We start from the raw sequence: 27,200 nt of genomic DNA on the forward strand, positions 1-27,200 counted from the left end.
TGTGTATCAGGTGTGCATTAAATACCAATGGTGACTGACAGGTTTTATGCTGCTTTCCCTTTAAAAGAGAGTAAAAGATGATGTGAGAAACTGGAATGAAGGTCTTTGAGTTTGCTTAGTCCACATAGGGAGATGTCTTCATTTCAGAAGGGTAGGTTCTGTTTCTGAATGACCAAGTCTGAAAACAGATTCCATTCCTGAAATAGAGGAAAGCTGATGGAGGTTAATGTGTAAAATTCCACCTGCTTTCCTAGTAAGTCTGCGTTTTACCCCTTGAGCGAGGGTTACTCTTGCATACTCTTTGTAGTTTAGAATTTATGCAAACTCAAGACTTCTCTTGGAGAATTTTTTTAGAAGCGTAATAATTTCAATTTCTAGGTGTTTTTCCTAGTTGAAAGTTTCTAACTTTTTAATCTTACACATGTCTCTGTTTTATCCTCTTCCTACCTCTTTTTCCTAAAAAGAATTCTGGGGTATGTTTCTAGATTAGATGGAAAGACCTTTGACAGGGGCCAGGACTGGAAAACTTGGAATGGTTAGAACTGAGAGAGAATGGATGGCCTTCTAGGCTGAGACCATTTTCCTGCACTCCGTTCCACATTTTATTAGTATAGTCAAGAAAACTGAAGACAGAAGAGCATTCAGAGCATTTGTCTAAAAATCACATAACTGGTAGGCAGCCCGTGATCCAAAGAGCTGACATGTAGGTTTCCTTACTAAGAGCCCAGCTCTCCATATTTTGCATTTCTTCAAGTGCACAGCAGTGCCCTGAGATAGCCACTCCTCAGTGGGGAAGCCGAGGAACTCACTCAAGGACACGAAGTATGTGAGGGAACCTGGATTCAAACCTAGGAAGTCTGACTTTGGTCCTAGTAGACCAGGCTCTACGTCCTGTTGAGATTCAGCAGACTATGAGTACCTTACGAATATAGGCTGTCTTAGTCCGTTCAGGTTGCTAAACAGAGTGCCTCAGGCTGGGTGGCTTCCAAGCAATAGACATTTATTGTTTACGGTTCTGGAGGCTGGAAGTCTGGGACTAGAGTACCAGCAAGGTCAAAGGACAGCCCACTTATAGGTCACAGACTTCTCTTTGTGTCCTCACTTGGTGGAGGGCTCTAGGAAGCTCTCTGGAGCCTCTTTTATAAAGCACGCATCCCATTCATGAGGCCCAGGACTCCCAAAGTCCCTACCTCTTCATAATCACTTTTTTGAGGGGATTAGGGTTTGAGCATAAGAATTAATGAGAGTTGGGAGCACAAATATTCAGACCATGTAGCACAGAGCATGGAAGCACAGCATTTAAGGGCACTGTTTCTCTGAGAGTTTGGGTCAGTTTTCAGGAAATGGTGCATACACAGTCCTCATCAACAAAGGACTCACTGACTCTGGTGTGGGAAATTTTTGGTTGTGCAAAAACAGTATTTTCATAGAGTATGCTGGGATTCAAAGTGTACCATACCAGCCACCATTCTAGCCTGTGGTTGAGAAAGATGGGCTATGCTGGGAGTAGAAATGACCCCTGATAGGTTCTAGAAAGTCATGGCAGGTAACTAGTCTTCACTTTACTCTTTGTGCAAAGTACAGAACCTAGTTCTGGTCGTTATTTCCAAGAAGGGGGAACCCTGGCTTCAGAAAGCAGTTTTCATTGATCCTCAGAGTAGACATTCTGCAAGGCTAGGTGTTGACCTAAAGTTTACTCATTATGTATATGCAGACCTGACATATCTGTTCATCTAATATTTCTCTGTAAACCTTAGATCCAGGATATCAGTGTAGAAACTGAAGACAACAAAGAGAAGAAATCTGCCAAGGATGCTTTGCTCTTGTGGTGCCAGATGAAGACAGCTGGGTGAGCATGAACCTGGGATTTAGGGGCTGCTTCTCCCCAGACTCAGTTTTAGCAGAGTCATCACTTGATCGGTGTTGACAAGTATCTTTTCCACTGCTTCCACTGAGATGTCTTGTTAACTTGTAAGCGGTTGAGACGTTGACATTTCAGCTAGGTCTTGGGACGGAATGAGTTGATTTATATTCTGGACCTGTCATCTGCACAATCATTTTTCTTCTGTTTGATTATTAAGGAAGTTCCAGAGAGAATTTTATCTTGAATTTTAAAACCCTGAAACTGTGTTTAAAAATCTCATCCATGGTATTTGTAAAAGTTGTGGGCTTTCTCCTCTAAGTTCTGTGCTTTGGGAAGTTTTGTGCAGTAAACTTAAGTGGACAAATGTAATGTACAAACTTAATCTCTGTATGTTATCTGAGTTTGCCTGCCTTTTAGTCTTTCATTGAAATTTCAGTGAAGATATTTCTTAGAGAACTGCATCTTGTTTATTGCTCACTGAAACTGTTGAAGCTCCCAAGTACTAACTGAGAACTGGTTTTGTCCCAGGTTGATTTTTTTTTTTTTTTTTTTTAGTTTCTATTGAATTTGTTACCATATTTCTTTTGTTGTTTATGTTCTGAGTTTCTGGCCATGAGGCATCTGAGATCTTAGCTCCCCAACTGATCAGGGATGCAGGGATCAAACCCACATCCCCTGAATTGGAAGACAAAGTCCTAACCCTTGGGCCACCAGGGAAGTCCCCCAGGTTAATCTTGTAGGTCAGGGCTACATGGAAGACAGTTGTAACTGTAATGGGCATGATCAGTCAGTGATAACTGTGGAAACCATAAAGAGTGTAAGGCTTAGTAAGGGGATCAAGTGAGGAATGAACTTTTAATCAGCCACGGATAAAAAGTTATTAATAATCAATATAGTGTAGAGTAGCTGATTGATTATTGGTAAGCATTATAGGGAAGTATTTCAGGAAGGTACTTGATTTATGAAACTTCATCCAGTTCAGTGATATAAGGAAGAAGGAAAGCTGAGTGTTTGAACAGGTAACCCCAGCTACTTCCTCTCCCTAAGTGATGTGTGCACTCAGGTATCGTGTTTGCAGGCTTCTCATAGCTGCGCTGGGGGCATGGAAAGCCAGTGAAGCAAGGAAGCCTTGGAGGCATCTAGTCAGGGTTGCCTTTTTCTCAGTAAGCGTGGTGTTCTCAATCGAGGACACAGATCACAGGTCGAAGTTACCAAGAAAGCCATGTGAATATGTGTTTGTTTTTATTTTTCAACAAGCAGAAGTTTAGGCAATCTTAGCTTCAGCTTGATTGTCTTCAGTGTCTTTATTTCGTTACTGTCTCACATTTTCTCAGTACCAACAGGCTTTTCTTTAAACACTGCATTTAGCAAAACACAGAACTTTATTTGGTAATTACCTTGTGTTGTGTTTCTTAGGTACCCCAACGTCAATATTCACAATTTCACAACCAGCTGGAGGGATGGCATGGCCTTCAATGCACTGATACACAAACACCGGTGAGTCCTTCGCGGTCACGCTGACCACATGGGGGGAGAATGTTGACACCCTTTTATAGCCAACCGGGGTGATGTTCCATCTTCACATTCGTTGCCTTAGATTTGCACCACGGTGGAAATCCCTGCCTTCTACTTGAGAGTGGGAGAGAGTGTGTAAAGTGTCCCAAACAAAGGAAACGAGTCTGCCAATTCTCTTCAGTTCTCTTAATAAACTTTGAGGTTGTTTATTCAAAACTTGGGTTTCATTGTTTGATGATTAAATAATATCTAGGTTTTTACTCCTAAGTGGACACCATTGGTCTCATGGCGTGTTTTCAAGCTGCGGTTTCTGTTATGTTCCACTGTTGTTCTCCACAGGCCTGACTTGATAGATTTTGACAAACTAAAGAAATCCAATGCACACTACAATCTGCAGAACGCCTTTAACCTGGCAGAGCAACACCTTGGCCTCACTAAACTCTTGGACCCCGAAGGTAAGGAGTCGAGGGGTAAGAGGAGTAAATAAAAAATCTGCTTCATGTTGGTTTGTTTACGGGCACCGTGTGCTTTGGGAATTATCTAAGGAAGAGGAGCTTAATGTTGGTCTATGAATTACTTGAGGATTTGTGTAAAGGATTATACCTGAAAAGGCTTTGAAAAGTGAGTATGATTTAAACATGTTCCAAAGGAGAGGTCATGGTAGGCAGAGGGATTTATATGAGCAGAGGAACCAAGAAAGAGGAAGGTATAACAGGGGACTAACAGTTCATTGCGGGTAGTATTAGCTTAGCAGTAGGAAAAATACAACCAGAAAGATGAGTGGGGGCCCATCAGGTAACAGTTTTTCGAGGTTATTCAGTAGGCAGTGGGGAGTCACCATAGGTGCTTAGCCTCTGTGTTTAAGGAAGAGGGCGTGAGCAGGCTCTCCGCACTTGTTGGTTGACTGATAGTCGGCCCACTGGGGCAAGAGCGTGGTTTGGCCTGAGGGCAGGAAGGTTTAGGAGCCTCCTTAGCAGACTGCGCAGTATTTGCTTCTGGGTAAGAAGAACTTAAATGAGGACAGTGCACCAGGAGCCTGTGGGTGGCAGAAAGAGTAACACGCAGTCCCTCCTTGTGGCCCGCTGCTTGGTGGCACAGCACCTTACTCTGCACAGAACCAGCCTCTCTCTGCCCCACAGATCCCTGCAGCAGAACCTCAGAGACTGACTGTGGACGACACAGAGCAGACCTGTGTGGGGCAATCCAATGGGCTATAACTCCTTTATTAACAAAATCCTAATTGTAGGCTTCATCTTAACATGAGCTATCATAATGTTTTCTCGTTTGGAGAAGTATTCAAAATGCAAAAGGATTTGTTTGTAGGGATGGAGCTTTTTAGATGCTCTCAGCTTTGAGCAGATACTGAGAAAAAGCTGTTTGTGAGTGAAAGTTTAAAGTTCTTACAAATATAGAACAGGAAGTTAAACTCCCCAAGGGCAGATCGAGGTCATGAGGCTGCCAGGCAGGCTTCTTGCTATTTTCCAGTGCATCAGATTCCCTGATAGGTTTACTGCAGGAAGCTGAGATAAAATTATCTTTGTGCCAGCCCGTTAAGTGATTTCTCAATATAAACACAAAACTAAAATTCCTTTGGCTGTGATAAATCTTTGTACTTAACCCCTGCCTTACTGTGGAAAGACATCCTCCCTGAGCCATAGATGCTGAGATAAACAATCTTTTTTTGAAATCACTGTGATAAAAAATTTAATAACTTGCTCATTAGTTGATCTTTCTAATCACCACCCACTATGAAAAGGGGATTGATGTTCCCCAGGTCATTTGAAGACAAGGAGCTAAAAAAAGCAGTTGCTGTCATTCATCCTGTGGTTTTGATCTTGATTATTATTTGTCCCTAGCTATTGTTAGTTGCCCAGTGTCCCAGAGAGCATCCGTTTAAATACAATTGTAAACAAGTTTAAAAAGGTCTTGCCTGCTCACTCCTTTCCAGTCATTTCCCATTTTGTGTTTATTAAATTATACACAGGGCCAGGGCCGGCACTTTTTCCCTGACCTTCCTCCAGTTCTGACTCCGTGGGGCCCACATTGACAGAGCCAGACACAGGAGTTGGTCACGGGGGCCCTGGAGTGGGAAGAGTAGCTGTGGCCCCCTCTTCTATTGGCTGCCTCAGTGATCCTGGGCAGGGAGCTTTCCCACCCTGTGCCCCGGTGGTCTTGTCTTTAAGAGAAACAACCCTATCCACTTCTATCCTCCTGGCAGCAGTGGAGGTGCACAAGTGAATGCACATTGAGAAAAGAGCCCACTGTGTCAGCAAAGAGCGTTCCATGTGTTCTCTCCTCGGTGTATCCTGAACTGAGTACCTCCATCATTGCCATACCCCAAAGACTGGCCACCTTCATTCATTTGCTCCATCCCTCAATAAATACTTATTGACCCCTCACTCTCTATATATACAGCACGTTAGGAGGGCAGGGGCAGAGTGGCACTCAGTCTTACAAGACTAATGAAATGTGCATAAGTAATCATAGAGCCTGACAGAAAGCAGAGTATAAACAAAGTCCTTTAGAGGACAGAGGAGACAGTCATTCCAGCTAGAAATGACTGTGAGGGAGTGTTAGTTTCTAAACTGGACCTAGAGGATAGGAAGAATGTGATGGGGGAAGGGAAGGCTCTTTCAGGAAAAGGGAAGTTGAAAGTGGAAGGAATATTGGAAATTGCTGGGGTGGTGTTGGTGAATAGTTCAATTTGGTTCGGATCTATGGCGCCTTAGAAGAACTAGTAGGCTATAGAGTGAGAAATGTCTAGAATGGTGCTTGCCACTTAGAGGAAGCTTGATAAATATTTGATGGATGGATGAAAGGAAGGAGGGAGGGAAGGAAAGTTACGGGAAGTTGTAGAGGACTTCGGGACTTATTTTTCAGACTGCAGGGCACTTTTTAAGTAGTTTGGGCTTAGAGGAAGTATGCTCACAGCTCTGCGTCTGGAACATCAGCTGGGTGCAGTGTGTAAAGGGAATTGAGTAGCAGGGAGACCCATTGAGGAAGCCATTGCTTCAGGTCGGGCTATGTGACCGTGAGAGTCTGACCTGAGAGTGACAGTAGATTCTGTGAATAGAATCCTTTGGTCTCAGCCCTGGTGACTGACTAAATGTGAGTAACAAGGAGATAAAGATGTCCATAGGCTTAGTGACTGGGAAAAACTCTGGTGCCATTGGCCAAAATAAGAAGCACAGAGCAACCTGGGGGTAGGGGAGGTGAACATGGTGTGTCTGGGTAGTACCCACATCGCTGAGTTATCTGACTCAATTCTAACTACGTTATTCATTTCCATGTAGTAGTTTGTGTGTATTTCATCATCTCAGTGGCCTAGGATTCTTGAGAGAAAGAATCAGGTCTTTTAAGATTTTTGTCTAAGAAAAAAAAAAAAAAAGAACAAAAAAAAGATTTTTATGTTTTTATTGGCAATAGGAGGCAGTTTTGAATGTTCATATAATAAAAGAGGCGGTGAGGTGGTTTCATCTTCGTTAGTTAGCCTTACAATCAGCACTCTGATGGCAGAACTTTCAAGCCCCCCAAAAATGAAGGCACGGGCCTGTTGAGTGTTGAGCAGCTCTTCTGGGTTGTTCCTGTTGCCTGGGTGGCAATGCAGTGAGCAGAGCACTGAACAGAATCTTCTCTGGGTTACAGATATCAGTGTGGACCATCCTGATGAGAAGTCTATTATCACTTACGTGGTGACTTACTACCACTACTTCTCAAAGATGAAGGCCTTGGCTGTTGAAGGAAAACGAATTGGAAAGGTGAGCTCACACCAGTCCTGTAAGTTGTGAGACGTATTGAAGGTTTGTGTCTAAATGTGTCGCCACCATGCCTCAGACACTGAGGTGCTGGGAGTTCTTGATGAAGTTCACCAATGGCAGGGCAGTGGGCAGAAACCTGCCATCCCAAAGAGGAGCAGGAGGTGGGGGTGGTGGCTGAAACACTGAGGAAGAAAGTACAGGGGGTCTCACACCCAGGGCTTCCCTGCTGGCTCAGCTGGCAGAGGATCTGCCTGCAGCGTGGGAGACTCTGGTTCCATACCTGGGTTGGGAAGATCCCCTGGAGAAGGATAGGCTACCCACTCCAGTATTCTTGGGCTTCCCTTGTGGCTCAGATGATGAAGAATCCTCTTGCAATGCGGGAGATCTGAGTTCGATCCCTGGATTGGAAAGATCCCCTGGAGGCGGGCTTGGCAGCCCACTCCAGAACTCTTGCCTGAAGAATTCTGCCCCATGGACATAGGAACCTGGCAGGGGCTGTAGCCCATGGGGTTGCAAAGAATTGGACATGACTAAGCAATGCTGCACACAGGCACACAGACCCGAAACACCCCTCCCCTACAGCCTTGCCAGAAAATTGGATATTAAAAATCTGATTGAGTTGCCTGATGTTATAGATGTGAAAATCCTACTTAACATGCTTGGAAAGGCCTTAGAATAAGGCTTTTAAAATTTTTTTGTTTGGCTGATGCTCCCGTGCCATATATTTCAAAACACCTCAGACCAGAGGACCTTGTCTTCCCAGTGCAATTGAATGGAAAATCCACAGGCATTCATGGAATATGACCAAACCAAATAGAGCCCTTTTTGTTTCTCTAGGAATTTTGGAGCCCAGGCATCAGGAATCATTCAGGATCTTAAACCCTTTGCCTGGGGGTTGGGAGGTTACAGAACCAATTACAGTTGAGTTAAGCTGTCATTGCTCACAAATAATAGCCACAGTTTGAGTGCCTATTAGCAAATGGTTCTTGGAGTTTAGTGCCAAAGTCTTGGAGAACCATTTCAAAGCCAGTCATTAAGCATGTGCCGCCTCTTGGAGGGCTGCAGTCAGGTTCCCCTTACGTAGTGATACTATCTTGCTTTTCCATTTTTCTAACCCTTGTTTACAGGTGCTTGACAACGCTATTGAAACAGAAAAAATGATTGAAAAGTATGAGTCCCTTGCCTCTGACCTTCTGGAGTGGATTGAACAAACTATCATTATTTTGAACAATCGCAAATTTGCCAACTCACTCGTTGGGGTCCAGCAGCAGCTTCAGGCGTTCAACACTTACCGCACTGTGGAGAAGCCCCCCAAGTAAGATGCAGATTGGAATGCATTACCCTTCCTACAACCACAGACCCCTTTTTTCTGATTCACATGGTCTCATCTCAAAGTGAATGCCTTTCCCCAGTGGCCTGTCCTATTTCTTTTCATCTGAGTCTGTGTTGCTGAGATTTATTACAAATTGTACCCACTGTGAGCCCTTTCCAGTAGAAATGTGCCACTGGGACATGTGATACATGAGAATCCTAAGAAATGGTGCAGGTCCCCAGTTCCTTCTCCTGAGCGCTTGTGCCTACTGTCTTTCAGAATTCCATCATTTCTGGATTTTAGAGAAATAGCAGATATGTTGTGTGTTATAAACCTCCAGGTAGTCTGAGGCTGTTACTCATAATCAAGCCCACTAACGTATCAGTAGCAAAACATGTAAATATTCACAAAGTGTGAATGAAGAAAAGATAGTTTCATATCAGTTCAGATCAGGTTTTGTTGCCTTCCCCCCCAGAGTTTGATTGTTCACATATTTTAAAAATTCATAATTGCCCAATAAGCATTGTGGATCTTATCTCTTGCTTATTATGACTAGAGTCATTCCTCCTTTTTTCTGAAAACTCCACTCAGTAGTAAATTCCTGGCTGAAGTCCCTGCAGCCTGTTGACAGTGACACTAGGTGGTTGTTTGAAATAATCCTTGTTGAATGCATTCAACTGTGAAGCAAGTTCATCATCCAGGGTTGGTGTCTAAATTTTGATGGAGTTGATTAACAAAAGAGTAGCACTCTGTGCCCCCAAATGTAAATGTCAGGAACAGTAACCACCCGCAAGAAAAACCCCACATTGGGCACATATTGAGGTCTGCGGTACCCAACAACTGTGGTTTCTGTAACACACACGTATTTCGCATAAATCAGGATGGCGAGAAATGGCTTTTAAAATTGCGAGGCTACATGAAGTGTCTTTTTCTCCAGAAGCAGATGAGTTTTCCCCTTTGAAGAAACAAAATATAGTAGATAATGTTTGTGGCTGGTTTTCTCTGCCTAGATTTACTGAGAAGGGGAACTTGGAAGTCCTGCTTTTCACCATTCAGAGCAAGATGAGGGCCAATAACCAGAAGGTCTACATGCCCCGGGAGGGGAAGCTCATCTCTGACATTAACAAGGTATAAGACCCATCCATCTGGCCTGCTCTGTGGGCCCCAGCCTCCTGTAGGTTTTCTGGTACTCTCAGTGGGTCTTGATTGCTGAGAGATCTTGGAAGACCCCTTCCTGGCCTGTCGAGTTACTGAGTGACAGTCGTTGCTCAGATAGTGCTCAGGATCAGTGGAGTGCTTGTGGTGATTTGGGGGACTTTACTGGAGGTTTGGGGGGATGTTAGATTTTATCAAACCAGGTTTAGCCTGTTTACCTTGCTACTCAGATCCACAGTCAGTGTACCTCTCATCTGTCCCAGGCTGCTGGCTCAGCCATCTTTCAATTGCAGAGAGGAGAATTCAAAACCTTATGTATCTGGAATCCCTAGAGGTTAGGGCTTAGGATTTTGACGCCTTCTGTCAGAGAAGCTGTCAAAAAAATTGTTTCTATACCTGTTATGTCTGCAAGTATTTCATTTCGTTATTTTTAAGCAGAAACTTGAAAAAAATCTAGAACCATGATCAGTTGTACACATTTAGATATCTTTTAAGAGGACTTTGTTAAATAATGTGAAATAAGATATTTCACAGGAATGAATTTAATTGGTGAGGATTTAGAAAAAAACACTCAGATCTATGAATTAAAAATAAGTGGCTCAGAGTGCAGTGAATGAAAGATTGATAATATGATTTCTTAGAAGAAGTCGTTTATCTTTTTTATATGCCGAGAGCTGTTGAAGATACTTTGCTTCCTCTCAATGAAAGTTAAGAGATTGTAACTTAAGTTACGTTGTTCCGTATCTTCACTGTTTTGTTTTCCAGATGTGACACAGGATCTTTAAATTTAGATAGGGGAGAGTATTCCCATGGGGCTCAACTGAGAGACAATGATTTTTTTTCCCCAAGGCTAAGAGTCACTGAGGGTGGGAATGGGATTCCCCTTTTAAGTTCTTAGGTCTTTTTGAGAAGCACTGGCTGTTAACTGCAGCCTAGGAGTGGTTCCTTGAACGTAGCCAGAAACCATTCTCTTTCATTTCCACAGGCCTGGGAAAGACTGGAAAAAGCAGAACATGAGCGAGAACTGGCCCTGCGAAATGAGCTCATAAGACAGGAGAAACTGGAACAGCTCGCCCGCAGATTTGACCGCAAGGCAGCTATGAGAGAGACCTGGCTGAGCGAGAACCAGCGTCTGGTGTCCCAGGTCTGCTCCAGAACTGTGTCCCTCAGAACCTAGGCCACGCCCAGGGGCCTTCGGACAGCTGTTGTCCACACCAGCATCCCATCTCATCCACTTCCCATGGAGAGGATGTTTATGATTTCCAATACAGTTTCTCTTCTACTATTTATCTAACTTTTCAGAGATCTGGAAGTAACTCAAACAAAGTTTGTTGAGAGCTAGTGGGTGTGTGTGACCATTCATATTTGTATAGTTTTTAAAATTTTCCCTTTCTTCCAGCCTTTGGCCTTCAAGGCAGCTAGACTGGCCTTGAAATAAACCAGTGGCTCCTTTTCTTCTTGGCTCAGCATAAGCCATCACCTGCTCCAGTCTCATAGGTCAGGTGCTGCATACATGCCTCACACCTCTGTAAAGTGAGGTGTCACTGGTTTGCTCTGGGCCCATGAGCAGTTCTGCGGGCCTCAGGGAAGGCAGAGTCCAGTGGGGTCAGGACTCTGGAGTCAGTGTTTGACTTTGGAGACCCCCCACCCCCCAAAATTAATGGGTGTGCTCAGGACTCCACTTCCATTTTCTGTTTCTTGGTTGCGCACTGATGGCTTTTGAATTTTGTGTTTGTTTTTTCTGTTCCCTTATCTCTTAGGACAACTTTGGATTTGACCTTCCTGCTGTTGAGGCCGCCACGAAAAAGCATGAAGCCATTGAGACTGACATCGCTGCATACGAGGAGCGCGTGCAGGCTGTGGTGGCTGTGGCCAGGGAACTGGAGGCAGAGAACTACCACGACATCAAGCGCATCACAGCACGGAAGGACAACGTCATCCGGCTCTGGGAGTACCTGCTGGAGCTGCTCAGGGCCCGGAGACAGCGCCTCGAGATGAACCTGGGGCTGCAGAAGATATTCCAGGAAATGCTGTACATCATGGACTGGATGGATGAAATGAAGGTAAAAGACATGCCTGCCTACAGGCTGGAGCTCATTCAGTCAGGCCTCTCTTCTGGGCCCCGCCTACTAACCCCCAACACACAGTAATGCCCCTGGTCTAGTCGCCCACGTACAGCCAGCAAAGGGCCATGTCACTCATGGGAAGGCTTGTTGGCTCACATGTTAAATGAGCTGTGAAGTGAGAAGTTGTAACAGGACCAGTTCCATAACTGAAGGTCTGCTGCTGTGACTCAGATCTAATTTAGATAGATTCCATAGTAGGTGATCAGTAATTGTGATTTTCTGTGGTTTTAATTCTTTAGCATTGAGCCAGATCTCTGTCTCATTGGTCTATGTGTGAGTGGCTCTGCTTTGGGGAAGGGCCCAGGCAGGTGGTATAGAAGAGCAGGAGGCAGCGTGGACAGAGTGCAGCCCTGCCACCAGACAGCCAGAGTCCAGATCTTGAGTGCCACAGCTTTCCTGCCTTCCTCTGCGAGTGGAGGATGTGCTTACTGTCTCCCTTGTGCGGTTACAGAAAGAATTAAGTGTAGGACACGTGTATGTATCATAGGACGGGGGCTGGAGGGTCTGCCAGTGCTCCCCTTCTGTTACTGACAGCTCTGAGTATGGAGTTCCCAGCTCCCTCCTGACCCAGGAGGAGCCCTGCCTGTCCTGTCCTCTGATGCAGGCCCCTGATAAGAGCTCACTCATGCCCAGCCATTCTCCTCCAGCGTTCAGCCCCGTAGCCAGGGCAGAGTAGGGCAGTTTTCAGGCAGGACCATGAAGCCTCCTTTATCTCGCACACTGTGTTCATTTCCAAGCTTGACCTCCTGTGAGATTTCCTTCCTGGGATGTAAGCCCTTTCTTGTGCTTACCTCTTGAACTGTTCCTGGCAAGGGTGGCAAGGTCACTTCATACCATTAGTTTTTCCCTTTTATGGTCCCAGATTTGTGATGTTCTCATATATGTTCTCATTAATCTTAACCACCTAAAATAGAAATGTTCATAAAATCTAGCAGAGAGGTGCTTTGCACTTTAGAATTCATCCTCCACTTTGTAACTCAGATTGGGCCAGAGATCTCCTCATAAGTAAGAGTGAAGTAGAAATTCCATCTGGAGAGGATGTCTGATGAGACCACCCTTCTCCCCAAATTGGGGTGATGGAAGAAATGAAAGAAAATGTTAGCCTGTTCAAACTTAAACCTGAGACATTGCTTAGGGCGTTGTCCTAAGGATGATAGTCACCTGAGCTGACCCTGTTCTCCTTATTTGATTAAAGATGTGGTCTGTAAGGAGCTTCCCTAGTGGCTCAGATGGTAAAGCATCTGGCTGCAACATGGGAAACCCGGGTTTGATCCCTGGGTCAGGAAGATCCCCTGGAGAAGGAAATGGCAACCCACTCCATTACTCTTGCCTGGAAAATTCCATGGATGGAGGAACCTGGTAGGCTACAGTCCATGGGATCTGTAAGCTTTTCCACCTGATGCCTTTTCCCATTGGCTGTGTAAGTACAGAGGTATACCAGACAAGGAGAGCATCCAGTTAAGGGGTCAGCAGCTTCGAGGAGATGTCTTTAAACTGTGATATGAAGCAGCTGTCACCTTTATTGTCTTTTCTTGAATAGTTGTTACTGTACCAGTTTCTTCTTGAAGGCCCAGTTTATTTCATACTGATGCCCCCTCCCTTCCTTTTTTTCCCCCCTATTCTATACTTTTTAGTGTAGGTTTGACTTCTTATTCAACATAAATGATCATTAGTTTGTTACGTCTCTCCTGCTGCTCTTGGGTTTGTTTTGCTCTGATTTTCTTGCCATCATCTTCCTTTAAAGATACGGGGAGGGTGGCTGGAGGGACGGTACAGCTTGGCTGCTGGCTCGCATCCTGTCCACAGATTATGAGACACTGAAGTCCAGGTTGCGCTCACGGTTGTCTTCTCTGTGCCTCTTGTGTACAGGTGCTGTTATTGTCTCAAGACTATGGCAAACACTTGCTCGGCGTGGAAGACCTGTTACAGAAGCATGCCCTGGTTGAAGCAGACATTGGCATCCAGGCAGAGCGGGTGAGAGGTGTCAACGCTTCTGCCCAGAAGTTTGCAACCGACGGGGAAGGTAAGGATGGACCGACCCCCACAGTACCTCCTCATCACCAGAGGCCCATCTCTAGAGACTTGGATGAGCTATGTGTGGTAGTGCAGCCTTGAAAGGTACCAGCCACTTGTGGGTTCCCAGTGGGCCGTGTTGGGGATATAACATGATGCTGTAGGGTGGCCTTCTGAACACTTTTAACTCCTTCTTACATTTTTGAAATGGACCTATCTTTCCCTTCAGTACCCAAGTGCTACTTGCTTATGTTGGGCAGTGAACTTTGCCAGACCACACTCTGCACACCCACTGCCTGGCATGGCTCTCTTGGCTTTCACACCTGGTCGTGCAGATATTTGTTCTAAGTTTGTTTGGAAAGGATTGGTTTTGTGCATGTTCAGAAACATTTAAATGCAGCTGCCTTCTTGCTTATAGTTTGCCTCGTTTTTTGGTTCCTGAGTGACCCAAAAGAAAATAATACTTCAGGGGAAAAAAATAACATTGTTCCTCCCTCCTCTACCAATCAAGATTCAAGAAGGTGGCCCTGCACTTTGTATGAATGGGGGACCTAGGAACGAGAACAGGGGTGTAGCCGACTGCCTATTGTGCACGGGAGCCCATGCTACTGCTGTCACACCCATGTGCCCGCCTTGATGTTACACAGGTTACAAGCCCTGCGACCCCCAGGTAATCCGAGACAGGGTGGCCCACATGGAGTTCTGTTACCAAGAGCTTTGCCAGCTGGCGGCCGAGCGCCGGGCCCGCCTGGAAGAGTCCCGTCGCCTCTGGAAGTTCTTCTGGGAGATGGCAGAGGAGGAGGGCTGGATCCGGGAGAAGGAGAAGATCCTGTCCTCTGATGACTACGGCAAGGACCTCACAAGCGTCATGCGCCTGCTCAGCAAGCACCGGGCATTCGAGGATGAGATGAGCGGCCGCAGTGGCCACTTCGAGCAAGCCATCAAGGAGGGCGAAGACATGATCGCCGAGGAGCACTTCGGGTCAGAGAAGATCCGGGAGCGGATTGCCTACATCCGCGAGCAGTGGGCCCACCTGGAGCAGCTCTCGGCCATCCGCAAGAAGCGCCTGGAGGAGGCCTCGCTGCTGCACCAGTTCCAGGCGGATGCCGACGACATCGATGCCTGGATGCTGGACATCCTCAAGATCGTCTCCAGCAACGACGTGGGCCACGATGAGTACTCCACCCAGTCCCTGGTCAAGAAGCACAAGGACGTGGCGGAGGAGATCGCCAACTACCGGCCCACCATCGACTCGCTGCACGAGCAAGCCAGCGCCCTGCCCCAGGAGCACGCCGAGTCCCCCGACGTGCAGGGCCGGCTGGCGGGCATTGAGGAGCGCTACAAGGAGGTGGCCGAGCTGACGCGGCTGCGGAAGCAGGCGCTGCAGGACACTCTGGCCCTGTACAAGATGTTCAGCGAGGCCGATGCCTGTGAGCTCTGGATTGACGAGAAGGAGCAGTGGCTCAACAACATGCAGATCCCAGAGAAGCTGGAAGACCTGGAGGTCATCCAGCACAGGTGAGTGGCTGCCGTGGCTTCACCCACCCACCCTCCCACCCTGCACAGCTTCAGTGACCAAGCAATGACTACTCTGTCGAATTGCCTTTGCAGATTCGAGAGCCTCGAACCGGAGATGAACAACCAGGCTTCCCGGGTGGCAGTGGTGAACCAGATTGCCCGGCAGCTGATGCACAGCGGCCACCCAAGTGAGAAGGAGATCAAAGCCCAGCAGGACAAGCTCAACACGAGGTGAGCGTGAGGGCAGTGGCGGCAGGCTGGTTCCTATGCCCAGCCAGGAGGCTCGGGGTTGGCCCCTGAACCTCATGGTCAGGAATTTCCCACATGGGGTCACGGACACTGTGGCGCCATTGTCATGGCATCAGCATTTGTCCTTTGACATACCTTGGTTTTCTGAGAAGTGTCCCTGGGGGCAGCGTGGTTCAGGGCATCCCTCCCCCATGTGGGAAGTGAGAGCCTGCGTGAGACCCATGCCCAGTATAGTGGGTCATGGCATCAAGGTGGCACTTCTGCTGTCCCTTTTAAAGTGACTTCTGGAACAGGGTTTTAGCACGTTTGAGATGTAATTGGTGGACGAAAGTCCTAATTACCAAGGTAGACTTTTGTCCTGGTCTTAACCTTTCTATTGAATAATACGTTTGAGTGGGTCGTGGTAGCAGCTGAAGCCTTGGGGGTATGGGGCATGTTTAGTAGGTGCAGCTTGGAGGTAAGAGGTGCATTGCAGTCAGGAGTTAAGTGACCTCAGGGGACAGATGTCTTGTCATTGCTCACCTTTCCGCTCTTTAAGGCCCTCTCCTTGTCAGGCTGCTTACAGATTAGAGTGTGTCCTTGAGCTTTTGCAATGGTGGTACTTGGTGTCCACATACTAAGGGACGTGGTTTTCCAAACAGTACGTAGTCAGAGCAGAGATGGCCGGAGAATGGCAGCTCTGACCGTCACTATGAATTTCATTGTCCAGCCACCGCTTTTTGTCCTGTCTCTCACACTGCCTTCTCTGCCACCCTGGCACCCACAGGTGGAGCCAGTTCAGGGAGCTGGTGGACCGGAAGAAGGATGCTCTCCTCTCCGCCCTGAGCATCCAGAACTACCACCTCGAGTGCAACGAAACCAAGTCATGGATCCGGGAGAAGACCAAAGTCATCGAATCCACCCAGGACCTGGGCAACGACCTGGCGGGTGTCATGGCCCTGCAGCGCAAGCTGACTGGCATGGAGCGGGACCTCGTGGCCATCGAGGCGAAACTGAGTGACCTGCAGAAGGAGGCCGAGAAGCTGGAGTCCGAGCACCCCGACCAGGCCCAGGCTATCCTGTCTCGGCTGGCCGAGATCAGTGACGTGTGGGAGGAGATGAAGACCACGCTGAAGAACCGTGAGGCCTCCCTGGGAGAGGCCAGCAAGCTGCAGCAGTTCCTGCGGGACCTGGATGACTTCCAGTCCTGGCTCTCCAGGACACAGACGGCCATTGCCTCGGAGGACATGCCTAACACCCTGACCGAGGCTGAGAAGCTCCTCACGCAGCACGAGAACATCAAAAACGAGATCGACAACTACGAGGAGGACTACCAGAAGATGAGGGACATGGGCGAGATGGTCACCCAGGGCCAGACAGATGCCCAGTACATGTTCCTGCGGCAGCGGCTGCAGGCCCTGGACACAGGCTGGAACGAGCTCCACAAGATGTGGGAGAACAGGCAGAGCCTCCTCTCCCAGTCCCACGCTCACCAGCAGTTCCTGCGGGACACCAAGCAGGCCGAAGCCTTCCTGAACAACCAGGTAAAATCCCCCACCGCTTGGCGTGCTCCCCATCAGGCTGGGCCTCGGCTGCCTGTGGGCTGCTGGTTTACACCTGCTTATGTGAAGTTAGAAGAGCAATGGGCAGACATTTGTTTTCCCTGACTTCTAAGGCACTGAAACCCATCGCAATGAAGGGGATAGAACTGAAGATTCCCATGGAGGCTGCCTTGCCTTGCAAAGTACAGTTCCACCACAATAACGGTCCAGGACCTCTTAATGTCTCATAGTATGTCATCATACTGTGATGTAGTTCATTACATGGGCAACATTCTGAGATGTATTAATCCAATCTAAAAGTATTTGGGGGGAATTTTTTTTTTTTCTGAATGGTTCTGTCTTCCTTGCTCTTAGAAAGGTCAGGGTCTTGATCAAGTGACACAATGCAGAAATTAGAGAAAGAGCTAAGGATGGTCACCAGCAGCAGGGTTGATAATGTCTCTTGAAAGATTAGGTTTGAAAAAAAAAAAAAAGATTAGGTTTGAAGTGTCTGTTGCTATCACCTTATGGGCACCTGAGCGGATCCTTGTGGCTGATGCACAAACCTTCATTTACTTTCCTCACTTGCTTTGGAGGAAAAATGAGAGCATTTAACCACTTATGGGAATCTAGTCACTTTCGGCATCTCATTGGGATTTTCCCCCGCCTCCCAACTTTTTACATTGTCTGACTCCATAGATAATTTTAGCTAAGTGTGACAAAGCAGTTGTTGCAAAGTGTGTTGCACGGAAATGGGGAAGACTGGTTTGTTTTGTTTTTTTTTTAATATTCTGACAGGCGGGGATACTCACCACTATACTAACGAGGATGGCTGCTTTTTTTAATATTCTGAAGGCAAGTTGTATCTCATGATTTTTCATCCTGCTGTGATTTTCCCTTTTTAATTAAGGAGTATGTTTTGGCCCATACTGAAATGCCCACCACCTTGGAAGGAGCTGAAGCAGCTATTAAAAAACAAGAGGATTTCATGACCACCATGGATGCCAATGAGGAGAAAATCAACGCGGTTGTGGAAACGGGCCGGAGGCTGGTGAGCGATGGGAACATCAACTCGGATCGCATCCAGGAGAAGGTGGACTCCATTGATGACAGGTGCGGAGTCCTGGGGCTCTTAAGGGAGTCTTGCACCCTGGGGATCTCAAGCATCTGTACCATTGGCCAACATCTTTGGGGATGTGGGTTTAAATTCCAAAGTGGGCAGGATATGGGCTTCTAGTAAAATTTAATCTACAAAAGAAAGCCTGAAAAGCCAAGCTAATCCCTAATCAAAGACTGATAGAGCTGGAGTGCTGAGTAGCAGTGGCGTATAAGCCTGCCCTGTAAGAGGTGACTGACACTCAGCACATCACCCAATGGGATCCTGAGAGCCAGACACTTCCCCATCCAGCCAAACGCACGTTCACCTTCATCCAAGCAAGACTCCTCTGAGGTCTCAGGAGGGGTAGGGAGGAAGGGCAAGGTTTGCTTGTCCTGAGTACCTGGCAGAGCCAAAAAGGGAGCATCATTAGGCCTTTATTAGAAGGCCTAAGGATAATGCTGTATTGGCATCTTGTTTATGACAAAAGACCTTTTCCTCTTCAGCCAAGCTCTCTCCACCATTAGATGTTGTTTTGTTTTTATTTTCAGTTCCAAGAGATTTTTCTTCCTGGCCACATTCTGTGTCAGACCCTCTCTCCTAACACTCACTCTGCCTTGGTTATTACTAAAGCGGGAAGTCTAGTGGATCTGGTTTGGACACACAGCCTGGCCTGGTTCTGGCCTGTTCTGAGCTGGCCACTTCTCTCCAGGGATGGTCTATCTGAGTCAGTCACCAGTTTCTGTTATAGCTGATCTCCTCTGGTCCCAGTTTGGGCCAGATTTACAGGCTCATTGTAAGATGATGTCATCAAGAAACAAACTCTTCCTCAAGGCTCCTCTAACCTTCCAGTGCAGTGAGAAGGAAGACCTGCCAGTGGGGAGCAGTTCCTTACTTACCGTGTCCGAGAGGGTGTCCTGGGACCCTGGGCCACACAGACATGCCATGATCTGCAGTGGAGAGGGGACCAACTCAGTGCCCGTAAAGATCGCGCCCCTGGCTTTAGCCAGTCCTGTGCACTGATTCAGATCCTAAACCATATGCTCTAAAGATGGTACTGTGGAAATAGGATATAAGGCAGATTATAATTTTGTATCTGTTGCTTTTAAAACAGCTACAAAAAAAAAATCTCTCCATCTTCAAATGAGTATGAGAAACAAGGATTGAGCAAGACAGTTTTAACAAGGAGAAAAGAATTTCCTTTTCTCCTGGTATTAAATCTCACTATTTTGTAAACATGATATCCCACGTTCCTCCACGTTAGGTGCACACAGCTGGTTTCCTGAAGATGGGCTGAGCCACTGGGGACACTTGTGTTTAGGCGGGCGTGCAGCTGCCTGGCCGCTTCCTCAGTGTGTTGATCTCCCCCCACCTCACTCCCATGCCGCAGCTGCAAGGGCTTGTTGGAAGCAGGTGATGTTGTCAAGACTGGAGACTCCTGGATAAGAGAGAACATTTTAGCAGCTCTTTGTTGCAGCTTAAGCTTCCTTTTGTCCTTGACTCAGAGCCTGGGTGCCTGGGGCTCCACGGCCTCCTGGGGATTTCTGTTGTTAAAAGCAGTGGGAAGACGATCCTCTACTGTCCTTAAGCTTAACAGAGAGAGAAGGGGCGGGGCTTTCTGGTGATTTACCCTCAGAAGGATTACATTTTCTAACTTTCCTCAGCATTTGTTCCCTGATTTCTGGTTTCACTTTAATATCCCCAGAGACCTCAAAATCTGAAACTTGACCCCAGAGGATACTGGTCTATTATAAAAATATACAAATCTGAGTTCCAGGTGGTGTCGGAGCACTAGCTAAGTAAATATCTGAACCTTCGGGATCTGATCCCCATACAGAAACATTCTGATGCTCCCATGAAGCTATTTTTGTAGAATGCAAAATCATTATAACGTACTTACATTCCGGAAATCTTGTCAATTACTGCTGAGTCCGTTGAAATCAAAGTGCTAGAACAAAGACACTGACTTAACAGATGTGGGTAGGGTTTGAGTGGCCTTTATAGTGCCTTTGACGTGGTGGGAAGGAGCCTGCAGTCCAAGCCTGCTCAAGGGGAGTAGGAACGTGTGAGCTTCCTGGCTCAGAGGGAAATTCTAGCCACAGTGCAGTCCTGGGAGAAAAGGAAATCTGTCCAGTTTCATAAAGCCAGACCCTATCTCACATGGGAACAAAACTTAAAAATTACCAGCACGCTTTACTCATTTACCTGTGGTTCTTCACTTTTCATAAGAGCCAGAGTTGAACCTAGTATCTGCCTCTTGTGGTGAGGAGCTTTTGAGTCTCATTATAGGGGTAGGAGGTGCGGGATAGAAAGAAAGCAAGAAATTTAACCTCATCCCAAACAGCACTCTAAAGAGTAAGAGAAACTATGGCCAAGTTCTGGAAGGTCCTTCCCTTTAATTAAATCCATGACCCAACCTTGAAGGACCTCCCTGAGTTTCACTATCTGTTGGGCATGTGTGAATCTTTATTTTATAAGAGATACGTTCAAGATTCCTTCTGGTGGTATTTCTCTCTATGTTGAATTTTCTTAGTGTCTGAGGTTATTTTTAGCTGTTACTTCAGTGAGCTTCAAGGTTGCACGACCTGTTTTAACCGCCCGTGTCTCTGATTACTCCTTGCCATGACAGCATTTTCGTGTGATGCTCGGGAAAGAAATGAGATCTTTTCTTCCAGGCCTTTGACTCAAAGCAGAACTCTTGCATTTGTGACTTAACTCCAACTCAGATTACCTTCCTCTGAAAGACTTGCTCTATTTTTCTTAAACCACCATACAAACAGTGACTGGAACTTGAGGGTTGGGAACTTGAAGGACTTTGCTTGACATTCCTTCCCCACCCACGTTTGTAGAAGACTAATTCCTTTAATCCGAAATCACAGTCTTTAAAAGAAAGTTTTTTTAAGTTTTCGTCTTTGAGAAAGGATCGCACTGAAGTAAAGGGATTTAGGCCTTTTAAAATTATTATTATAAAAGTCACAGTGTTAAAAATGTGGGGGTAGAGGGTGGAAACTACTACGTTTTAATCTCACCCTTAGCACATGCCACTTTGGTTTTTGCTTTCTAATCTGCCTTGGAATTTTTTTTTATCATTGATTATGCATTAACTTTTTTTTTAATTTAGCATTATATAAGAAGTAGTTTTCTATTGTTGCATTTTGCTTAAGTGGTATAAACATATTAAGACCCCTTTACCTGAAGCTACAGAATCTCTTTCAACTAAAAACAACAAAGTAAAATGTCATCTTACGTGTTGAGCAGTTCCCTGACAGTGTTATTTCCATTCACATCGTCCCTGTGATCTGGGACCTGAAGGAGCACTGAGTGATTCCCTTTGGTCCGCAGGCAGATGGTGGCAGCAGTGCTACCAGTGTCCCTTGTCAGTACTTACTGCAAACCTGTGTGACGCGTGGGTCATTACGGTCTTCTTGCACTTGAAGAAGGTATTTTAAAAGCCAGCCTGTAGCAGGTACTCCCTGAGCTGCCCTTTCTTGGCTTCATGGAGAATCAGAGGTCATGTTCTTCCTCCTCCTGGCCATGGGGGTTGTTGGGGTTGATCACGAAATCTTGCCCAGACACTGCAGCAAGAACTTGCCTTGGGATTTGGCAGGAAAACCCAAACCTTCCCATTTGCACTCTCCCTTCGGGAGACCTGGGTTCATCCCTGGGTTGGGAAGATCCCCTGGAGAAGGAAAAGGCTGCCCACTCCAATATTCTGGCTTGGAAATTTCCATGAACTCTATAGTCCATGGGGTCACAAAGAGAGACACGACTGAGTGATTTTCACTTTCCCTTTTCACCGTTCTTCATACCCTGCACTTAGGCCAGCTGGCACTTGGGTTCCTTGGGAGTGTGAGAAGCTGTGTTACGGTGATGCTTCTCGATTCTCGGTGTAGTATGGCTCTTCTCGAGGCAATAGGAGCACATGAAGGCAGTAGTGTCCACGGCACTCACAGCATTCACGTGGCTCTTCTTCACAGTCCAGTGGAAAAGCCCCTGGGAGTGGAAAGAAGTCTTGCCGGGGGCTTCCTGTACCTCCATGGTGTGTGCCAAGAAGCCCTGTGGCTGCATCCGAGCTGTGGGGTGAGCGCCCGGTGTCGCTTGTCATTTCACCAAGTTCAGCAGCTCCTTCTAATTCTTCTGAGTTTCTTGGTATAGGTTTTGTGCTTTAACTTTTGTAAGCCTTGGTTACCCTTATGTATTGATAAAGATGGGGATTGAGTAGGTAGACAATCTCACAGGTCTAAAAATTTTCATTCTTTGTTTACTGTTGTTTGGGACAAGTTTTCTCATGATGAGAATCTTATCATCAGGAAATGTTCTTTGAAGCCAGTTACATGGTTTTCTGTATTTTCTTAGCCATGTACATGGTCTGTCACCCAGGTATGAGCTTCCTAAAGATCAATTTTATTTTTTCCCAGTTTCTAAAATGGAAAGTTGTGCTGAGTGCCTGCCCATGGTGTCTTTCCCTAGCACCAGAGTCACGAAGCTCTGTTGCTTGCATCCTGGCTGGCTGTGTGGCTGGGACAGGTGTTCTGGCTTCTTGTACCATGGCTTACTCATTTGAATGCTTGACTCCCTTGTTTATTTTGTCTCCTTGACATGATCAAGAACTGTCAGCAGATTGTTTTCAACGTGTGGAGAAACCCAGAAAAGAAACTGAATTGTAAATTCTGTATTTTAAGAATTCCTTTTTAAAAAATCATTTTTATTATCGTTATAACAGACACAGGAAGAATCGCGAGGCAGCCAGTGAGCTTCTGATGAGACTGAAGGACAACAGGGATCTTCAGAAATTCCTGCAAGACTGTCAGGAGGTACATCGCCCTTTAACGCCTCCTTTCCTCTTTTCTAACAAGAGCCACCAAGCATTTGGCAGAAGAGCCCTTGGGATTGTAAAATGAACTGAGGCCAGAAATTCACATCACTTATATAATTTGCAGGTGGGGCAGTGTCAGTTCTCCAGCCTACAAGCTACCACTTAGAGTAACCAGATTATTACAGTCTAGAACTGTGCTGTTCAACACAGCAGATACTAACCACATGTGGCGGCCTTATTTTAAATGGAGTTAAGACTGTAGTTGTTCCATCACGCTGGCTGTACTTTAAGTGCTCAGCAGCCAACTGTGATTCATGGCTGCCATATTGTATGGACAGTGCAGATGTAGAACATCACCATGGTCAAAGACACTGATATTCTCAAATATTCTATAGCCTAAAAGCATCTATTATTTAAAATAAGGCAGAGTTACTAGTAGGGAAGGAAAGAAATGAAAGGAACTGCAGTTGGCTACCGAGGTAAGAAGAAAGATTTCAAAAATACACACGGTTTTCTTACTCACTGAAGACCTTGAAATATCCATCCTTCAGTCTCCTGCCAAGAGCAGTAATCCTGATCTCAAACTCTTGACTTTTAACATGTGGTATTCATCTGATGATTCTCAAACTGTTTCATACTCCCCTGATACATGCATAAACAAACTGGGAAAACTAAAGTTAGCCAGTAAAACGCAACCTCTCTGCAAGCTGGTTGGAAGGAAGCATCTAGCTGACTTCACATGCATGAGATCACAAGCACATCATATTTCACTATCCACCAGAGAACCATGGTGAGACTCGGTCGTCTCTAGTTTATTAGACTAAATCTCATCAGAGGCAGAAGTGGAATGAAAAATATCCAAGGGAAGCTGTAGGGATCTTGGGGAAGGGGAACTGGAGATGGAGAGGGGAGGATCCAGGTCATATGCTAAGAATATGACCAGACTCTTCACGAATCCTTTGCATGCAAACTTGTAGCTGTGTGTTAACTATGGCTCTTATAACAGTTGAATCAGAGCCAGAGACAGAAGCAATCCTTCGTGTCCATTAAACTGCTCTCTTACTGTGAATCTTAAAATGGGTGCTCCAGCAGCTAAACCTTATGAAGAAAGCAAAGCCCCTCAACTGTGTGGCTTAGGGTCTGTTGATGTTCAGGGCCACGCTGATGAATCTGGGTCACTGGAGGGGTTTGCCTGAAGCCAGACAGGCGAGGCCAAGAGTGCCTCTTCAAGTCACTCCCGAGCATGAATAACCCATTTGAATAGGATGTTTGTTTAAAGAGGCATTCATGTCTCCAGACAAGACCCAGGGAAGAGTAATGGATTCAGGGTTAGCTGTGTAGAGTCGCATGATGTGCTGCAGTGAATACCAAGTGGCCCTTCAGCCCTGGAGGGAGTGAAAAGTTGTCAAGAGACGTTTGCAGCCTGGGCTGTGCCCTCCCCAGATTGGAAGTCCCTGAAGTACCTTAACGTTGCCCCTGAAGCCCCACCAGTGACTTGTTTTAACCTCACATCAGATGGGAAGGGGGTCTGCTGGGGAAACCAGTGGGACCCCATCCCTTTGCTTAAAGAACAGATTACTGAGATGAAATCCATTGACCTGAGCATGGTGAAATCTGGACTGAATTTAGGGAAAAGAATGCCAGGAAATAAGCAGGAAGTGAGGGGACAGAGGAACCTTTGAGAGAGGCTCAATTGAAATTTCCAACCTCTGATTTTCCACTCACATCCGTGTGGATTCATAAATAGAAACATGTGGGAAAAGTAAGTAGATAAGATGTAGTCCTTCCAAGTAGAATCACAGGAAATAGTTTTCAGTAGATCTTTAGATCTTTGTTAATTCTTGTTCCAGATGAGCGTCCTTGGTTATAAGGAATTTACTCCCTAACACACACCAGTGACCGATAGGCACACCCAGAGGGCTCAGCCCTGTGTGATTGCCCCTCCAAGAGTGCCCAGAGGTTTTGGCCGGGCTTCTTCGTCCTGGAGATGATTTGCAGGTCTCTTTGTGACTGCTGTGTCAGGTCTCCCTGGCTTATCTATTTTTTCTTTCCTTGAACCTTGTTAAAAGTTAGTACAACCATAGGATCTGCTGGGGGTACCACCTCAGCATATATAGTTTACAAATAAAGACTGAATTTAGGTCAGATTTGTCAAAATGTGTCAAAGTGTTAGTCACTCAGTCGTGTCCAACTCTTTGTGACCCTATGGACTGTAGCCCGCCCAGCTCCTCTGTCGGTTCAATTCTTCAAGCAGAACTACTGAAGTAGGTAGCCATTCCCTTCTCTAGGGGTCTTCCTGACCCAAGGGTCAAACCCGGGTCTCCTGGATTACATGCAGATTCCTTACTGTCTGAGCCACCTGGGAAGCCCAGTAGTTTCTACAAAGTGACAGAATTTAGGTCAGGTTTGGGGGCTTCAAAACCCTTGGTGTAGAAGTACCAGCAAAGGGTGCTACTATTATTAAGGAATATTCTTCTTTATTAATTGTCCATTATTTAGCCTCATTAAAATACGCCCGTTTTAAACCAGAATCTCTGAGAAGGAGTCTGTGGGTGGACTAGCCCTACATATGAAAACCTACTTCTTACTGTGTTGGTGGATACTTACAGAGCACCCAGAAGTCAGATTTAATGCTGCTGCTTGCTGTTGGTACTGTTCAAGGTCTAGGAAATCCAGATGGTCTCCTTGCCACACCCGCCTCCTGGTTGGTTGGAGGCTAGAGGAGGCTGGGTTGTAAGCTCTGCCATTGTTGCCACCTACCACAAATATTTCCCGGAGTGGGGAATTCATTGCTGCAGTGCAGGGAGGATGAGCTGCTGCTGCTGCTGCTGCTAAGTTGCCTCAGTCGTGTCCGACTCTGTGCGACCCCCTAGACGGCAGCCCGCCAGGCTCTCCCATCCCTGGGATTCTCCAGGCAAGAACACTGGAGTGGGTTGCCATTTCTTTCTCCAATGCATGAAAGTGAAAAGTGAAAGTGAAGTCGCTCAGTCATGTCCGACTCTTAGCGACCCCATGGACTACAGCCTGCCAGGCTCCTCTGTCCATGGGATTTTCCAGGCAAGAGTACTGGAGAATCCCATGGATGGAGGGAGGATGAGCAGGGCCTAGCTAATCACAGTTATAGATGGCAATGCAAAGAGCATCATGTTTTTTGTGTTGTTATTTTAATATGATACCCTGAAAAATGAGTGATTTAAAAAGTCCTGCTTTTCTATTCTATTCCTTGTCTCCATACCTCCTGTTTTCTGAAACTGATTTCTTCCTCCCCTGGAGGGCAACATAACTAAACATGGTGGCACCGGCATAGCAGGTTCAGCGCTTTGCTTTGAGCTTAATCCAGTAATCAAAGCATTTGTTCCTATCCTTTTCCAATCTGCACAGTGTTCTATTCTGCAGAGAATGAGCATATTCTTAAATGACCTTTGTCAATGCCCACGGGTAATAACTATGGGTCTGATTCCAGAATGCTGGTAGAGGTCTGATGAACTAGCAAGTTCCACAGCTCTGTCTCATTGTGCTGTGTCACATGCTGCTTTATCTGTAGGATGATGTGTTCAGCAAAGAGCAGATTTGTTTATAAGCCTCTGATTTTTATGTGGCTCCTTTTTCTTTTAATCTCTCTTGGGTAGGTGGTTATGAATAGAGCAAATATGTGGATGTCCTTTGCACTTTGGATCATTGCCATTTATTATGTTTAGTGTGCACGTGCAGAATACAGGGTAAAGTTTTTCCATTTGCTTTCCTCTTAACATCTTTTCTCCTTAGATTGAATAGCCTTAGCCTTTCAGGCCTTAACTACTCAGATAACTGGAAGGGAAGTAGGTGATTCTTTTAAAGTAGGAAATTCAGTGCCTTGGTTGTTGTGTAACAAATCTATGGTCCTTGCTTACCAAGGGCTTTATAGGACTTGCCGTTTTTTCCTTAATAGAGAGTGACATCAAAAATCTCACTACTTTTGCTTTTGATCCCCCTCCCTCCCATACATGGTGGTTGGTCTCCTGAAAAGGGTAGGGAGGGTGCCTGGGGGTTCAGCCACAAGCAGAGCTGGGGTCCTCCCGGGACCTGCATCCCCCTCCTTGACGTGGTTCCCAGAGAACAGACTTCGTGTTGTGGGAGCCCTCTTATGGGGAAGCCTCTCCCAGCAGCTGCCCAAAGTGCAAGGGAATGGCCTCAGAATGGTTGGTTGTGTAGGGGTTTATACACCATTTCTAAACCCTTGGTGGTGGGCCCATGACACAGTTTGGGTGCAGATTTGTTA

At 46.2% G+C, this 27,200-nt stretch overlaps 1 protein-coding gene across 6 annotated transcripts in view; it reads left to right on the plus strand.

The window, feature by feature from the left end:
• Nucleotides 1–27,200, plus strand: part of SPTBN1 (spectrin beta, non-erythrocytic 1) — a 211,195-nt gene that overhangs the window by 156,086 nt on the left and 27,909 nt on the right. For all 6 annotated transcript variants that reach the window (XM_027555290.1, XM_027555291.1, XM_027555292.1 and 3 more), the window contains 14 exons: nucleotides 1,758–1,849; nucleotides 3,281–3,361; nucleotides 3,719–3,834; nucleotides 7,025–7,137; nucleotides 8,265–8,452; nucleotides 9,460–9,577; nucleotides 10,590–10,748; nucleotides 11,365–11,667; nucleotides 13,600–13,753; nucleotides 14,391–15,261; nucleotides 15,355–15,492; nucleotides 16,277–17,033; nucleotides 17,941–18,143; nucleotides 22,850–22,940. In XM_027555290.1, the coding sequence (XP_027411091.1) occupies nucleotides 1,758–1,849; nucleotides 3,281–3,361; nucleotides 3,719–3,834; nucleotides 7,025–7,137; nucleotides 8,265–8,452; nucleotides 9,460–9,577; nucleotides 10,590–10,748; nucleotides 11,365–11,667; nucleotides 13,600–13,753; nucleotides 14,391–15,261; nucleotides 15,355–15,492; nucleotides 16,277–17,033; nucleotides 17,941–18,143; nucleotides 22,850–22,940 (3,384 nt within the window). The remainder of the gene's footprint in view (nucleotides 1–1,757; nucleotides 1,850–3,280; nucleotides 3,362–3,718; nucleotides 3,835–7,024; nucleotides 7,138–8,264; nucleotides 8,453–9,459; nucleotides 9,578–10,589; nucleotides 10,749–11,364; nucleotides 11,668–13,599; nucleotides 13,754–14,390; nucleotides 15,262–15,354; nucleotides 15,493–16,276; nucleotides 17,034–17,940; nucleotides 18,144–22,849; nucleotides 22,941–27,200) is intronic.

Source organism: Bos indicus x Bos taurus, chromosome 11, assembly GCF_003369695.1.
Source record: "Bos indicus x Bos taurus breed Angus x Brahman F1 hybrid chromosome 11, Bos_hybrid_MaternalHap_v2.0, whole genome shotgun sequence".
Taxonomy (NCBI): Eukaryota; Metazoa; Chordata; class Mammalia; order Artiodactyla; family Bovidae; genus Bos; species Bos indicus x Bos taurus.